The sequence below is a fragment of the Pogoniulus pusillus genome, chromosome 6 (genome assembly GCF_015220805.1).
Source record: "Pogoniulus pusillus isolate bPogPus1 chromosome 6, bPogPus1.pri, whole genome shotgun sequence".
Taxonomy (NCBI): Eukaryota; Metazoa; Chordata; class Aves; order Piciformes; family Lybiidae; genus Pogoniulus; species Pogoniulus pusillus.
The window spans coordinates 36,292,509-36,308,846 of record NC_087269.1 but is presented as its reverse complement, the minus strand read 5'-3'; the positions used below and the strand labels follow the sequence as shown (position 1 = coordinate 36,308,846).

General features: G+C 41.8%; 1 protein-coding gene across 15 annotated transcripts in view; it reads left to right on the top strand.

Moving 5' to 3' along the window:
• The window catches only part of CTNNA3 (catenin alpha 3), a 452,565-nt gene that overhangs the window by 306,415 nt on the left and 129,812 nt on the right, over nt 1-16,338 (top strand). For all 15 annotated transcript variants that reach the window (XM_064145224.1, XM_064145225.1, XM_064145223.1 and 12 more), the window contains one exon: nt 15,743-15,899. In XM_064145224.1, coding sequence (XP_064001294.1) covers nt 15,743-15,899 — 157 coding nt within the window. The remainder of the gene's footprint in view (nt 1-15,742; nt 15,900-16,338) is intronic.

Below are 16,338 nucleotides of genomic sequence, written 5' to 3'. Positions count from 1 at the left end.
CTTGGGTGCAGCCCATCCAGTCCCACAGACTTGTGTATGCCTAAGTGGTGCAGCAGGTCAGCAACCACTTTCTCATTTATTATGATATCTTCACTCTGATTCTCCTCCCTGACTCAAACTGCACAAGGGTGGGTGCCCAGGACACTGCTGGATCCAGTGCTAAAGACCAAAGCGAAGTAGGCATTGAGCACCTCAGCCTTTTCCTCATCCTTAGTCACTAGGTTTCCCTCTGCATTCAATAGGGGATGGAGATTTTCTCTAGTCCTCCTTTTGCTGTTAATGAATTTATAGAAAAAAATAGTATCTTTAATAGCTGTAGCTAGGTTAAGCTCTAGCTGTGCTCCAGACGTTCTCCAACCTTTACTTCCCCCACTAGCTTTCCTCTGTTCACAAGAAGGAGATCCAGGAGGGCACCAGGACTATACTAAAATGGAAGTTCCATGTTTGTTGTTGCTTTATTCACCATTCCTTCACACTTTTTCTAACCTCAAGGTAAACCAGGGGTGAATTACCACAGAATCCTAGAATGGCTTAGAGATCATCTACTCCAGCCTCCTCACCGTGGGCAGGGGCACCTCTCAGCTAGACTTGGCTGCTTAAGGCCTTGTTCAGCCTGGTCTTAAACACCCCCAAGGAAGACACATCCACAGCCTCTCTGGGAAACCAATTTCAGATACTCACCACCCTTGTACTTCTTCGTAAGATCCAGTCTGAACCTGCTCTCCCTCAGCTTCACACCATTTCTCCTTGTCCTATTGCTAGACACCCTCATGGAAAGTCCCTCTCTAATCGTCATGGAGGATCCCTTCAAGTATTGCAAGGCAGCTTTAAGATCCCCCTGGAGTCTTCTCTAGGCTAAACAACCCCTCTCCCTCAGCCTATCCTCATGGCAGAGGTGTTCTAGTCCTTGGATCATCTTTGTGGCCCTCTTATGGACTCACTGCAACAGTCCTGTGTCCTTATGATGACGACACCTGGAATTTTTCTTCTCTATCTCCCTAGCAGACAGTATTAAGCCTGTTGCATGTTTCTCAGTATCATGTGGAATGGTTGATCTGTAAGTTCACCACTGCCACAGAGCCAGGACTTGAGGACCTGAGGTAATTTTTTAAGTATGTGTGTTTGTCTGCTGAAGAGATCTAGGCAAAGTATCTCCAGTCCACAAGTGGCTTGTATTCCATTCTCTTCCAGTGTACATTGATTACACCTACAAGAGCTTTCAGCAGCCTAGCAGTTATATGTGCCCTGTGCATGAATATGCTGCTGAGAAGCACTGATTCTCAAGTGAGGCCTGCACAAGCTCTGTATTCTTTCTTAAAAGTATAATCATCATGTTGTGCCTCCAGAAAGTTTTGCTCAAGCTTTAAATGTCAATATCCTATGAAATCTTTCCCTCAAATGTTTTATCAGTGGGTTTACCTCCGTAAGAATGAACAGGGGAATTTAGTCTTCCTTGTGAGCTGTCATGATTTACACTGAAATTGCTTAGCTCCTTTGGGTTCATATGGATATATATTATTTGCCTCCATGTTACTTTCTAGAAAGCCAGTGGTAGGCTGCCCAGGGAGGTTGTTGTCTCCTCCCTGTGGGTGTTCAAGGCCAGACTGGATGAAGCCTTGAGCAGCCAAGTCTAATTGAGAGGCGTCTTTGCCCATGGCAGGAGGCTGAAGTAGATGATCTCTAAGGTCACTTCCAACTTAAGCCATTTTAAGATCCTGCGATTTTATGATACAGTGCATTTTTGAAGCTATCAGCTTACATTTTCTCCATGTTTACTTCTTCATGAGACAAAACCAGTCACCCATTTCACGTTACTTGCTCTGGGTACATTAAGTGGTGTGGAACACTAAAGAAGTTGTTTATTGGCCTCATAAAAACTCTTCACCAATATCACTGATAACCACAATTGTTTCATCTTCTTGGTTAAACCGTCTGTGTGGCGTCTACTTTTGTCTATCTTAGTACCATTTCCTACAAATACAGCACTCTTGTGCGAGGGCAGAAGTAATGGGGGAAAACATGGTAAATCAGTTAGATCTCTACCATCTGCTTATAAAGAGAGAAAACAGATGTTAGTATCTCAAATGTATCAGATATGTGCACCATCTCTAGCCTTTAAATTGAGCGATTAATTGAAAGTAGATGTCATGCTTTAATATATCAAAATTAAAGGAGAGATATTCTGGTGAGGTAATGAAGTCTTCATGTGTGCTTTCACCATGATAGTCAAGTCCACACACAGTGCTGCTGAAGTTAAGAAATTGTCATTAACCTTAATAGTCTACTTCAGTATACCTATGTTTGATGCTTTCTCTTACACCTTTGTTCCACAAACAGTTTAATCTGTCTTACACCATCAGTGCTGCTAAGAGACTTGATTTTGTTGTCTCAAGCTGTTATTTCTGCCTCCTTCCCTTGTGACTAACAATAGCAATCACACAGGAAATTGATGCAGCTGAGAATTAACGTGGGAAGCAAGTAAGAAGGTTAACTTTCATTCAGGTTAGTTGACTGGTATAGTTTAACTGTGTGGATGTTTGAACACTACTTGCTGGTTCAAGGAAAGGAATGTGGGGAAGTGGCCCTAGAGGAGCCAGCCATTTTGGTGGTAGTGTGGATTAACAGCAGATTGAGCTGAGAGTGGAAGAGCTTTGGTGTTAGTAGTTCATGTTTGTTTTCAGTATTAGGAGAAAGCTGTTGTTACAGGCTATCAAGAGACATCACATAGAGAGTCTAGATGTCAAGTGTCGTAGTAATATCTGGTCCTATTTGAGTGGATGATCCTTTGTGCCATCAGGACGCTGGAGTCTAAAGTGAAGGGAATATGCAGAAAAGAAATGTGTACAAAACCCAGTTTTGCTCATGTTTTCAGTCTGGACATCTGACAAGGGCTGAAAATAACACCAAGAAGGAAACCTTTCTAATATACTCTTGTATTGTTTACTGACAAGAATAGAGGTACGTTATAATCTTTTTGTGTTTGTGGGAAGTGAAGTTTGTTTTAAAAGGATGATGAATCATGTGGCATTTTTAGCTGATTGAGGAATCATGTGGCTGTGGAATCCTAAAGCCACCAAAATGTATTGGAAGTTTTAATGCTTTATAGACTTAATTAGATATTTGCTTTGGCTTGAACTTCTCTAGTAGTTTGAACATGGGGGTGCATAAATTCTTAGATCCCCCTGAAAGTCTCATGTTGGTTGTGACTGCTTGGCTGTTTCATGACAGTACTTGCAGAGAGAATAATTAACTACAAAATGCCTTAAGGTTTTCAGTCTTAACTTTCCTCTTAGAGCATCTGTTGTGTCAGAATAGAACCCCCAACAAACTCTACCCTGCATAGCCCTAATTTGCAATACAGACTTTATCCTCTCTCTGCTTGCACTGATTGCAGTTAGTAGACATAAGACATGAGAGTGATCAAGTTTCTTAAAGCTGCTGGAGGGCATTTGCTGTAGATTGGTACTGCACGAAGTGCTGTGAATGCTTTATAAAGAATTTATTTTTCTTTCTGCCTTTAAAATGTGTAGGTATTCTTCCTGGAAAGGTATTTCTTCTTTATCTCTTGTACTTCATCCTTTTTTGTGATTTGCAAGTTTTCCTGAGATGCCACATTTTGTTGGTGACAGTCCTGCAGCAGAATGCCAGAGAAGGAAAGACAAGGAATAAAGCATCATTATTAGAAATGACTTGCAATAAAAAGACCTACTGAGTCAGGGGTGGGGGGAGAGGTGGGGTAGGGTGGTCATACATTAAGAAAGCTTAGATTAGTACAAGACAGCAGAATAATACCACTGTTAAGAGTTGTAGTTTTGCCTGGATTTTGGAAGAGTGGGGTGGAGAACTGTTTAAAGGTAGAGAATATCACTAGCTATAAATAGCTGTAGCATGCAGTAATAGGTGTAGCAAGCACAGGGTGACAGGAGAACACAACTCTTGTTGAAGCAAGAAACTAAAGACCTTGGTAAATAGTTCTGTGGTTTAACTTTGTTTTCTGGTGTTCTATCCCCATTATCAGCTCTTTACCTAATTCTGAGATGTTTTTCAACTGAAATACTGGAAGTGTGTTGGAAACCCCCAGAGGTGATTCAGCACCCTGGAGGCAGCTTGTGGTGTAGATGACAGGGAACAGATGCAAGAACCTACTCTGGCAAGCATCAAGGGAAGTGATTGAGGTAGAAATAGGTTTGATGGAGCCACAGAATTGACGGGGTGGGGCTACATGATCCGCCAGTTTTGTATGTGCCTATATGGCTTTGGCTGCAGCTCAATAACACATAAGAAGAAGGCACTTTTTGGTGTCTTCTGCAAAAGCTTGGAGAGCAGAGGCACAAGAATTATTGGGTTAAATTTTTACCTTGGCTACCCACCTTCTCTCTCCATCATTGATGCAGGGGAAGACTTCAGTGATTTGGGGAAATTATAGTACATCTCTGAGGGGAATGTCTGACCTGCAGAAATGTGGAGAAGTGAAACTTAGAAATTTTGGGCAATTCATGTCTCTGAGCTTCCAGGTTTTTAAATTGAACCTCTAAATGGTTTCTGTAGAAGTAGTATCAAATTTGAGGCAGCAGATGGCTGTCTGTCTTCTATTTCCATAGCTTGTACCTGGAAACTAAAATGATAAAATGGCATTTCAGAAGGCAAAGACAGGTAATGTGATCATAGAATCATAGAATGGCTTAGGTTGGAAGGGACTCTCAGCCCAAAACCATTCCACTTTTTCCTATTGCTAGACATCCTTCTGAAAAGCTCCTCTGAAGCCTTGCTGTAGGATCCCTTCAGGTATTGGAAGGCAGCTCTAAGGTGGCCCTGGAGTCTTTTCTTCTCTAGGCTGAACAACCCCAAGTCCATCAGCCTATCCTTATAGCAGAGGCATTCCAGCTGCTGGATCATCTTTGTGGCCCTCCTCTAGACTTCCTCCAGTAGTTCTGTCTTTCTTATGATGAGTAATCTGCAAATGGTTTTTCTGTGTTACACTGGAGAATGATAAATACAAAATATATGCAGCAATTTGACTGTCTGTTTTACTAAATTCCAAATTAAAAGTCACTATCAGTAAGAGTGTCTTTGGAAGTAATAGTAAAAATAGAAAGTGCAGCAGCAGTTTGGTTTGCTCTTTTGAGTTAAAAACATCTCGCTTTACCAATCTAAAACTGTCAACAGTATTTTAAACAGAATTACTTCAAAGTTTCCTTTCTTATTTCTTTGGACCTTGTAGTGTGATATAATGTGCTAGCTAGAGGCAAACTCATGTTTCTATTTGTGCATGAAATAGGAAAAAGTTCCATGTGTTTCTCATTATATCACTTCTCTGTCTCTACTTTTGCTGGATAAACGCAAAATGAATTGTAAATCCATAACTGCAGTCACACTAACGTTGTGTTCTGATCTAGTAACAATGAAACTCTTGAAGAATACACTGTTGCTGTTGATGCTTAATGTGTGTTTCTAAGGCAGATTTATCATCCACACAGGCGTAGCTTTATGAGAAAGATGTTTCCATGAAGATTTTTTTCTGGAGAGTGCACTGTGTCCTTCCAGTATTCTTTTACACCATAGCTGAAGTCTGAGTATAAATATTCAGCACTGCTTCCAAAATCAGATTGTTTCATTATTCTATTGGAGCAGTAGCTTGCCTCTTGATCCTGTTTTCAGTCAATAATCTGCAAGTGGAAAATATATGAAAAGACTAAAGACATTGGAAACACAGTCACAGCAACACTGGAAATGGTGGGTAGCATACAATGTGGTCGTGCTGGGTTCCTCTTTCAGAAGATGATAATGTGAACGATGCTCAAGGACTTAATCTCATGATTATGAGTCTCTGCACTTAGGTTTCAGAAATGATTCTTAGTGATAGCGGAAGAATAAAGATTCATTTCTGAAGAGGAGGTGGGGAAAAGAAAGATTTTAAAAATGTAAATTTCTTTCTATTTGCCCTGAGCTATCCTCATCAACTGGAAGGTAACAAGAGTTTGGTGTTGTTTTTTGCACTTATCTTAGCGGTTGTACAGACTACATGTGTGAAATACAGGACAGAAAACGAGAACTAGGAGGAAATGTGGAAACATTTAGCTTACCTTAACATCATTTATACTGATAGTAACGGTATAGACTTTTCTCTTTGCACTATGGTCTTAATTCTTTTGGGTTTTGATGTTGTTTACCTGTAGAGGGTTTTGCTTGAGAGAATTTCATGTAAACATGAGGAGGAATTTCTTCACCGTGAGGGTGACAAGACACTGAAACAAGCTGCCCGTGGGGTTGTGGAGTCTCCCTTTCTGGAGATATTCAAAACCCAGCTGGACATGTTCCTGTGTGATCTGGTATAGGTGATCCTGCTCTGCAGGGCAGGGTTGAACTACGTGATCTTTAGAGGTCCCTTCCATTCTGTGACATTCTGTAATTCTGTGGATTCTGGAAGGAAATTGAGATGTTTCACTGAGGAAAAAAGTCAACAAATGCAAAAATTAAGTGGAAGGAGCTTTGGAACTGCGGTTGCTTCCCAAGAAGAGAGTGTTCTGTTGTATTACTGTATTTATATTGTTATATATCATTACATATTATATATATATATACACACACACACATTTGCAGCTGCTTTACTTGAATGCATATTGCAGAATGACATAACATTTGTTTTGGAGGAGTTTGTAAAATCTTCAAGATGTTAGTGATAGCTTTAAGCACTTCGGTATGGAAATGTATGTCCCTGAGCAAATTATTGTTCTGTTAGCTACAATATTCCACTTTAAGATTCCACTTTAGGAACATAATTGAAAAATGGACAGCACAGACACAGGAGAAAGGACAGTTCATGGAGGAGAATGTTCCACAGGCTCTCAGGTGCCTCCAGTATAAGAGGGACATGGAACTGCTGGAGTGGGTCCAGAGGAGGCCATGAAGGTGATCTAAGGGCTGGAGCACCTCTACTACAGCAACAGTCTGTGAAAGCTATGGCTATTTAGCCTGGAAAAGAGAAGGCTCTGACGCTTAGAGCAGATCCTCTCAGTATGTGAAGGGTGCTACAGGAGAGCTGAGGATTGATTTTTTTACATGGGCTTGTTGTGACAGAATGGGGGAGAGTGGCATTGAGCTGGCAGAGTGGAGATTTAGGCTGGAGATTAGGAAGAAATTCTTTACAGTGAGGGTGGTAAGACACTGGAATAGGTTACCCAGGAAGGTTGTGGATGTCCACTCCCTGGAGATTTTCAAGGCCAGTTTGGATGAGGCCTTGAAAAACCTGGTCTAGTGGAAGGTGTTCCTGCTGTGTTACAGAAAATGATACCTTACAACACTCAAAGTGTTATAAGGAAAGGTATCTTTATTCGGCACTGGCTGACATGGGGGATTGCTCCTCCAGAACGCTGCACACCTGCACCTTGTTCAGGTAAGGGACTTCTACAAAATCATACATGTTAAGTGCATGGGTAGGGTTAGTACAATTAGTTCTAGGAACAGGTGGAGTTATTACAATCAGTTCTTGGAACTCATTTCCATAATGTCCCTCTTCTTCATGCATGCTCATTGCCACCTGGTGGCTGTCTTTTGGGGTCTTTTGGATGAAGGTTTGACATCTTCCTCAGTTTTTCCTTTTTACCTTCTGTTCATCTGGCACCAGTTGTGAGTCACATTCTTGGGCAAAGTTTCTGACGTTCTCATCTTTGAATACAGTATTCTTCTCCATGGGACTGTTTCTGGGTGCTCTCATGCTTAAACCACCTTTCTTTGTGTAATCCTGATTGATGATGCCATATGCAGTTAATGGCCTTAAACACTTCCAGGGATGGGGCCTCAACCACCTCCCTGGGCAACCCATTCCAGAGTCTCACCACTCTCATGGTGAACAACTTCCCCCTCGTGTCTAGTCCAAATCTACCCACCTCCAGCTTTGTTCCGTTCCCCCTAGTCCTATCACTCCCTGATAGCCTAAGAAGTCCCTCCCCAGCTTTTTTGTAGGCCCCTTTCAGATACTGAAAGGCCACAATAAGGTCACCTGGGAGCCTCCTCCAGACTGAACAGCCCCGACTCTTTCGGTCTGTCCTCATAGGAGAGGTGCTCCAGCCCTCTGAGCATCCTCGTGGCCCTTCTCTGGCTGTGCTCTAGCACGTCCACCCCCTTCTTGTAATAGGGGCTCCAGAACTGTATGCAGTACTCCAGGTGGGATCTCAGCAGAGTGGAGTAGAGGGAGAGAATCACCTCCCTCGACCTGTTGGCCACACTTCTGATGCAGCCCAGGATCTGGTTGACTTTCTGGGCTGCAAGTGCACACTGCTGGCTCATGTCGAGCTTCTTGTCCACCAGCACCCCCGAGTCCCTCTCCTCAAGGTTGCTCTCCATCCAGTCACTGCCCAGCCTGAATTTGTGATTGGCATTGCCTCGACCCAGATGCAGGACTTTGTACTTGGTCTTGTTGAACCTCCTGAGGTTTTGGGTTGTGCCCACCTCTCCAGTCTGTCCAGGTCCCTCTGGATGGCATCCCTTCCCTCCAGCGTGTCTGCTGGACTGCACAGATTGGTGTCATCAGCAAACTTGCTGAGGGTGCACTCACTGCCTCTGTCCATGGCACCAACAAAGATGTTGAATGAGACTGGTCCCAGGTCTGATACCTGAGGGAGTCTGCTTGACACTGGCCTCCACTTGGCCATGGAACCATTGACAGCCACTCTTTGGGTGTGACCATCAAACCAGTTCTTTATTCATCTAGTAGTCCACCCATCAAACCCATATTTCACCAGCTTGGAGACCAGGATGTGGTGCAGCACATCATAAATGACATCAGTTGCTTGCCCCTCATATATGAATGTTATGACCTGTTCATAGAAGGCCACCAGGTTTGTCAGGCAGGATTTGCCCTTGGTGAATCCATGCTGATTGTACCCAATCACCTCTTCACTATTCTCCTGTCTCAGTAGTGCCTCCAGAAGGATCTGCTCCGTGATCTTACTGGGCACAGAGGTGAGACTGACTGGCCTGTAGTTCCCTGACTCCTCTTGCCTACACATTTTGAAAATGGGAGTTATGTTTCCCTTTTTCCTGTCAGAGAGAACTCCACCAGACTGCCATGACTTTTAGAGTATAATAGAGGGGGTTTAGCAAACTCCTCCACCAGTTCTCTCAGTACCCGTGGGTGTATCCCGTCGGGTCCCATGGACTTGAACACTTTCAGGTTCTTCAGGTGATCATAGAATAATAGAATGGTCTAGGTTGGAAGGGACCTCAAGGATCATCCAGCTCCAACCCCCCGCTGTAGGCAGGGACACCTCCTACTAGAGCAGGTTGCTCAAGGCCTCATCCAGCCTGGCCTTAAACACCTCCAGGGATGAAGCATCCACAGCCTCCCTGGGCAACCTGTTCCAGTGTCTCACCACCCTCACTGTAAAGAACTTTCTCCTAACATTTAGTCTAAATCTCCCCTCTTCTAGCTTAACCCATTACCTCTTGTCCTGTCATTACAAGGCCTTGTAAATAATCCCTCCCCAGCCTTCCTGTAGGCCCCCTTCAGATACTGGAAGGCCACTACAAGATCTCCTTGAATCCTTCTCCAGGCTGAAGAGCCCCAACTCTCATAGCCTGTCCTCATAGCAGAGGTGCTCCAGATGATCATCTTCGTGGCCCTCTTCTGGACTCGCTTCAACAGTTCGATGTCCTTCTTGTGTTGGGGGCTCCAGAACTGTACACAGTACTCAAGCTGGGGTCTGATGAGAGCAGAGCAAAGGGGGAAAATCACCTCCCTTGCCCTGCTGCCTACACTTCTCTTGATGCAGCCCAGGACACAGTTGGCTGCCTGGGCTGCACGTGTGCACTGTTGGCTCATGTTGAGCTTTTCATCAACCCAGATCCACAGGTCCTTTTCCTTAGGGCTGTTCTACATCTATTTACCACCCAGCCTGTATCTGTGCCTGTATCATGAACCTGATCTTCATTTATGATGGGCAATTCTTCCTTCCAGTCCCTGCCACTATCTTCCATGACTCCAGGAGTGTCACTGGAGGCCTTTGCAGTGAAGACTGACTTAAAGAAGTCATTGAGAACCTCAGCCTTTTCCATGTCACTAGTGACCATTTCACTTGTTTCCTTTCTGAGGGGGCACACACCTTCTCTAAATTGCAACCTATTTTTAGTAGGTTATTTGTTTTTTCACATTCATGTTTTGGTTCCGTTTTCTCCATAATAGCCTTAAAAATGTACATGAAGTAACAGTTGTGACATAAATGTTGAGCTTTACTGGTGGCATCATTTGGGGTTTAATTTTTTTTTTCTCAGTATAAAAACTCAGTCCTTATGTGTGTTCATCTTACCAAATATTCCAAGGCTTTAATTGTGGTGTAGTTATGTTGCAGTTGTTCTGATTCCATTGCAGTGGTACTTTAATGTTGTAAAGCTTGCTGCATGAGTGGTCACAAGGACCTTTCTGCTTTTTATGTTGTGACCGTATGAGTTGGACTGAGGGTTTACTTGCCTATGAAGTCAAATAAACAGAAGGTTAATTACATAAGCTTCACTTCAGTGTTGTAATTTCAGTTTGCAACTAACTTAACTGATAATTCTGGGTGTTGTGTTCAGAGACAGGGCTTTTTAAAGCTGCATATTTTTCAAGAGCAAGTCCTGAGACTGTAAACTCCATGGAGAGTTTCCTTTATGCCTGTATGCTCAGGAAAGATGTACTGTAGCTGTGCGTGCATAACTTATGCTGTTGGCAGCATGACTTATTCCAGTTGGATCAGCAAACACAGCTGTCACCAGTGCTGATAATTTGGATGCCATTATAGACGGCATAATATGATAGAGCCTAAACACAGAAAGGGTTTACATCTTAAAACATGGCTATATCGAGAGGCTTTGTCCTGAATTTAATATGTTTGCTCTGAGCTGCAGGTAGTAGAGTTCCAGTACTGGATGGAACAGTGTTGAAAATATGACCTGATTTATGGGTTTGAGTGTAAAATAGCAAATGACACATTATAATAGTATTACAAATGGGGTTTGATTTTTTTAATTTAAGCTTTCATATATCAGCAATTCTTGAGAATTGTTTTAGCCTTCCATTTCAAGACTTTGCTTCTCTTGATATTAAAATTTGCATTTGAGAATGCATTGGTCAAAGCTTGATAAAATTTTGTGACATGTTCTGTTGTTTCGGAGCAGAACCTAGTTACCCCTCACAAATAAACAAACATTGGACACAAGAAAGTAATTGTTAAGTTAGAAAATTGCAGCTGTAGCTAAATTGAAGCTGTAGCTGAAATTGTTTAAGGTAATTGACCAGTGCTGTGATTGAGATACTAAATTCTGGATATAGATGTAATACACTTGAGGGACACTGTTTTTTTATTGAGCAGAAAAATGCACTTTTGATTCTTGAAGTGAAATAGGGAATTTGTGTTATCCACAGACACGTGCTTTGCCTCTTTGAAGATCATCCAAAACGTTCCCTGGAACATTTACATTCACCTTATTGAATAAGGCAGACACAGAAATGCTTACTCTTGTTACTTCAGTTTCACTACTGCAAAATATAGGAAGTTAAAGTGCTTAACAAGTGAAATTAGTCATTTCATGCAACTCAAACACCTGCATTCTAACTTGCAAAAATCCCCAATCTATTTTGTGTTCTGCTGTCTGCATCACTTGTCAGATCAAGTAGGTTAGCTCTGGAAGGGAGATACTGCTGGCTGGATTTAAAAATTAGTCTGTAAATGTTCAGCCTACCTTGTCCTCTGTCCCCCCAAAATAAAGCAATTAACCACCCAAATGTGAATACTGAATATTGCATTATCAGTTCTTCTACACTGTTGTAGCATTTCATACTAAAATAATGGAAATGTCTTTTTTTAAGTTTGATCTTTATTTATTTGTCTCAGACTCACTTGCAGTTGTTTGGTTTTTTTTTTTTTTTTTAATGGTTTCTGCTCAATTAATGGAGTGTTAAATGTAACTTTGTGTGCCTTACCTGTAGAAGGCTTCCAAATGCATTCAGAAACGTGCATTTGGTCCCTATGTAAAAGCAAGGCATAGCTGTGTATGGGGACAGTGGGGAGCTGTAGAGGGTTGTTTGCTGTGATTTTGGTTTGGTGGGATTTTTTTGGAGGTTGATGGCTTGCATTTGGTTTGGTTCCTCAAGAGCTCACCAAGTTTTGCAGCTGTGCTAGGCTGTACTGAAAGGCAAACTTTTGAGTGAAGTTGCACGAATTGTTTTAATAAAGTAGAGAAACTTTATTCCAGTGTAATAAAGACATATTTCTACATATCACTAGCAACCACTGCCCAGGCATCACGAGACAGAGCTATGCAGAATTGAATTTTTATCCTCAAGTATCAGTTCTGTATTTTTCAAAGCATTGTTAATTTACCCCACAGTTCTGCTTGTGTCAATCTGCTAGAGGGTAGGGAAGCTTTACAGCATAACCTGGGCAGGTTAGACCAGTGGGCCAAGGCTAATTGTATGAACCTGAGCAAAGCCAAGGCCCAGGTCCTCCATCTAAGTCACAATAACCCCACTGCAAGCTACAAACTTGGGCATGTGTGGCTGGAAAGCTGCAACTTAGAGAGGAACCTGGGAGTGTTGGTTGATAGTTGAATTAGGAGTGTGCCCAGGTGGCCAAGAAGGCCAGTGGCATTTTGGCTTGTATTAGAAACACTGTGACTGTCAGGAAATGGGTGGGTGATCATCCCCATGTACTCAGCACTGATGAGGCCACACCTCAAGTCTTGTGTCCAGTTTTGGGTCCCTCACTACAAGAAGGTCATTGAGGTGCTGGAACGTATCCAGCGAAGGGTAGTAAGGCTGATGAAGGGCCTGGAGCACGTGGCCCACAAGGACCGTATGAGGGGCTGGGGTTGCTCAGTGTGGAGAAGAGGCTGAGAGGACACCTCATCAGTCTCTACAGCCACCTGAAGGGAGGTTGGAGCAAGGAGGAATCCAGTCCCTTTTCCTTGATGACAAAGGACAGGACTAGAAGAGACAGTTAAAAGCTACAATAGGGGAGGTTTAGGCTGGATGTTAGGAAATATTTCTTCAGTGAAAGCACTCTCAAACATTGGAATGGTCTGCCCAGGGCAGTGGTGTAGTCACCATCCTTGGGGGTACTTGAGCAGCATGTGGACCTGGTGCTCAGGGACATGGTTTAGTGTTGACCCTGGGTCAAAAGCCAGACTTGGTGATCTTTGAAGTCTCTTCCAACCAGATATACTCTGTGATTCTTGAGAGCTTGCTTTGCCTGTGTGCTTGCAATTTATTTGCAGGGGTTTTGTCCAGTAACTTGTGATAACATTGCAGAAATAAAATCTGCTCCTAATGGTTGGTATTGAGGAAGCCTGTGCTAGATTTCAGCAGTGGGTTAATACGTACAAACTTTGTTCAGTGACCTTTTCTCAAAAGCTGAAAGTTACCTAATAATCTCAAAATAAATAAATCCATATTTGACTATGCTAATAAGTTTTAGAAGTTAATTATGGCATTATCAAGCCAATTGCCTTCAGTGCAATCCCTTCTTCCTGCTGTAGATAGCTGCAAAGGAGGGAGAAAGAAAATGATACAGTAAGTTATTTAAATGCTAGTGCTGCCAAAATAGAGATTGCAAATTGGACTTTGACACAGAATCAGAGAATATTAGGGTTTGGAAGGGACCTTGAAAGATCATCTAGACTTTGAAATTTTACGTTGGAGCATAATTTGTCCCTGGAATTTTAAGCCTTACACATAGTATTTTAGGGTTGTGTTCTTATTACTGTGTTTTTTTTTTCTTCTCTGGAATTTTTTAATCTCTGTCTAAAGTGGTAGGTGCCATTATCTTTTCTGAGTAGAATATAAAAACTAACAGTCATTCATTTACCACATTTTGCCATCTGTACACCAAAGTGTTCATCACTGTCAATACTTGATAATGCTGCAAAGCTGGATGCTTTTCAGGATGTTGTAAGAGAGCACAGTGTGCTGTGGGTGGCACTTTCACTATTTGCAGGGAAGTTTCTTGTTGAAGTGCATTTGTGCTTCCACACCAGTCAATCACTTCTGATAAAATGATTAAATGATCTTCCATACTTTGCATCTCTTCTTAGCTTTTCAGTGGGGGTAGATTTTAATCTCTTAAATTCATTGAACAATTAAAGTTGATTTTATTAATACAGCAAGTAATTTATTTGCTCGTGGAATGCACTTATCCCTTGGGTTCAATTTGGTATTTAGAGCTGCATTATCAACATTATCTCAGTTCTATTGAATTATATTGATTGAAATACATTTCATGATTTAGTATTTTGTATACAAGATAATCAACATTCAAAGGTTTTAAATTATTAGGCAGTTGTTGTATTTTTGTTGTTTTAATGGCTCTTCATGGCAGATGCCAAAGCAACGGTGACATACACACACACACACACATATATATGCCCCTGAGAGTTTTCATCATTAAAGTGTGGTTTGTATGGGGTTTTTTTGCATGTAGGTCTGTTTTTTTGGGTTATTAGTGAATACAAATGCCTTGACATAGAACGTGAAGATGTTTGGATGTTTAAGTTCCTGCATTGCATCTTTGAAGAGAAATGTAAGACACAGCTTGACAGAAATAAAGTTCTGCACAATTTTCTGTTAGCAGTCTCCCATTTTTGATCTTCTGACATCTTTCTTTAGTGGCAACCTTGTGACAGGAAATACTATTTCATGGTGTTTCTGCGTTATGTATTGATAATTGTCTGTTCATGTTTCTATTACCTATCATAATATATCCCTGAGAAGTGAGTTGTACTTCCCCCAGAAGGAGTCAGTTTTGGTAGCCTGGACAAGAAGAATCTCAGGGGTGACCTCATTGCTGTCTACAAGTCTGAAGGGAGGTTGTAGCCAGGTGGGGGTTGGTCTCTTCTCCCAGACAACCAGCAACAGAAGAACAAGGGGACACAATCTCAAGTTGTGCCAGGGGAAGTATAGGCTGGATGTTAGGAGGAAGTTCTTCCCAGAGAGAGTGATTGGCATTGGAATGGGCTGCCCAGGGAGATGGTGGAGTCACTGTCCCTGGAGGTGTTCAAGAAAAGCCTGGCTGAGGCACTTAGTGCCATGGTCTAGTTGACTGGATAGGGCTAGGGGATAGGTTGGACTGGCTGATCTTGGAGGTCTCTTCCAACCTGGTCGATGCTATGATTCTGTGTAATTATTTTGTAACTGTGCATGACAAAACAGAATTATAGAATAATTTAGATTGAAAGGAACCTTAGACTATTGCCCAGTCTTTTGTTCCAAGCAAGTTCAGTGCTGAATTCCAAACTGGCTTTCTCTAACCTTTGACTGATCAGGTCTTGAAAATCTCCAAGGACAGTGTCATGGAGGCATCTATAAAACAGGTAGCAATAGCTACCCAAGGTCATAGAACCATGGGATGTATTGAATCATAGAATGGTTTGGATTGGAAGGGACCTCAAAGATTATTTCAACCCCTCTGCTATAGGCAGAGACATGCACTGGACTTTTTCAAGCAGTTTCCTGCATGTGATAGGTAAAAATCTAAACCAAACAAAACTGATTACAGATTGAGATTGTGATTCAGAAAAGGTCAGTAGAATTGATATTATTACAAAGATGCATCAGATTGGCTGACTGATGTTCCCTCTGAGAAGAGGAACAAAGGCTGAGCAATGCTTTTGCTTGAGCAGAAATCCTGCTCTGCAATTGTAAGTAAAATATAAAATGTTGTTTGTGAAGACACAATCATTTAGATGTTTGGATTTGTGTTTATTTTTGGTACAGGTTATTAATGCTGCTTTAGCTCTTGCTGCCAGACCAAAAAGTCACATTGTGAAAGCCACCATGGAGATGTATAAAAGTACATGGGAGAATCACATCCATGTTCTGACTGAAGCTGTGGATGATATAACAAGCATTGATGATTTTCTTGCTGTATCAGGTAGGATCTGATTATTCTTTTCTATGCTGTGAGAAGCCTCCTCTGAGACAAGGAAGTGCTTCTCTGTGTGCATATGCAAACTAGGAGATTATCACATTGTCTTGTGTTCCAGTAGCTGTGGAATTCACTGTAGAATTTCCATATCTCTCAGTTACAAATACTTGTCAAGCAAAATCTGCTTATGAATCTTTTCACTGAAGACACTTAATAGCAGTTATATGTATTTGCAGTAGCAGTGTCTTGCATACAAACAGAAGGTAGAAACTAGTCTTAACAGCTCTTCTTACAGTTTAAAAATCCCAATTCTATGTTTTTGATTTCTCTTAAGGTAGTGTAACCTGGAGAGGAGGGAAGAAAGTTCATTAAATGTGATTTAACTTTTGTGTTTTATTTTAAACAGTGAGTGCTGACTGGTAATACTTCTCAGTAACTAAAAATG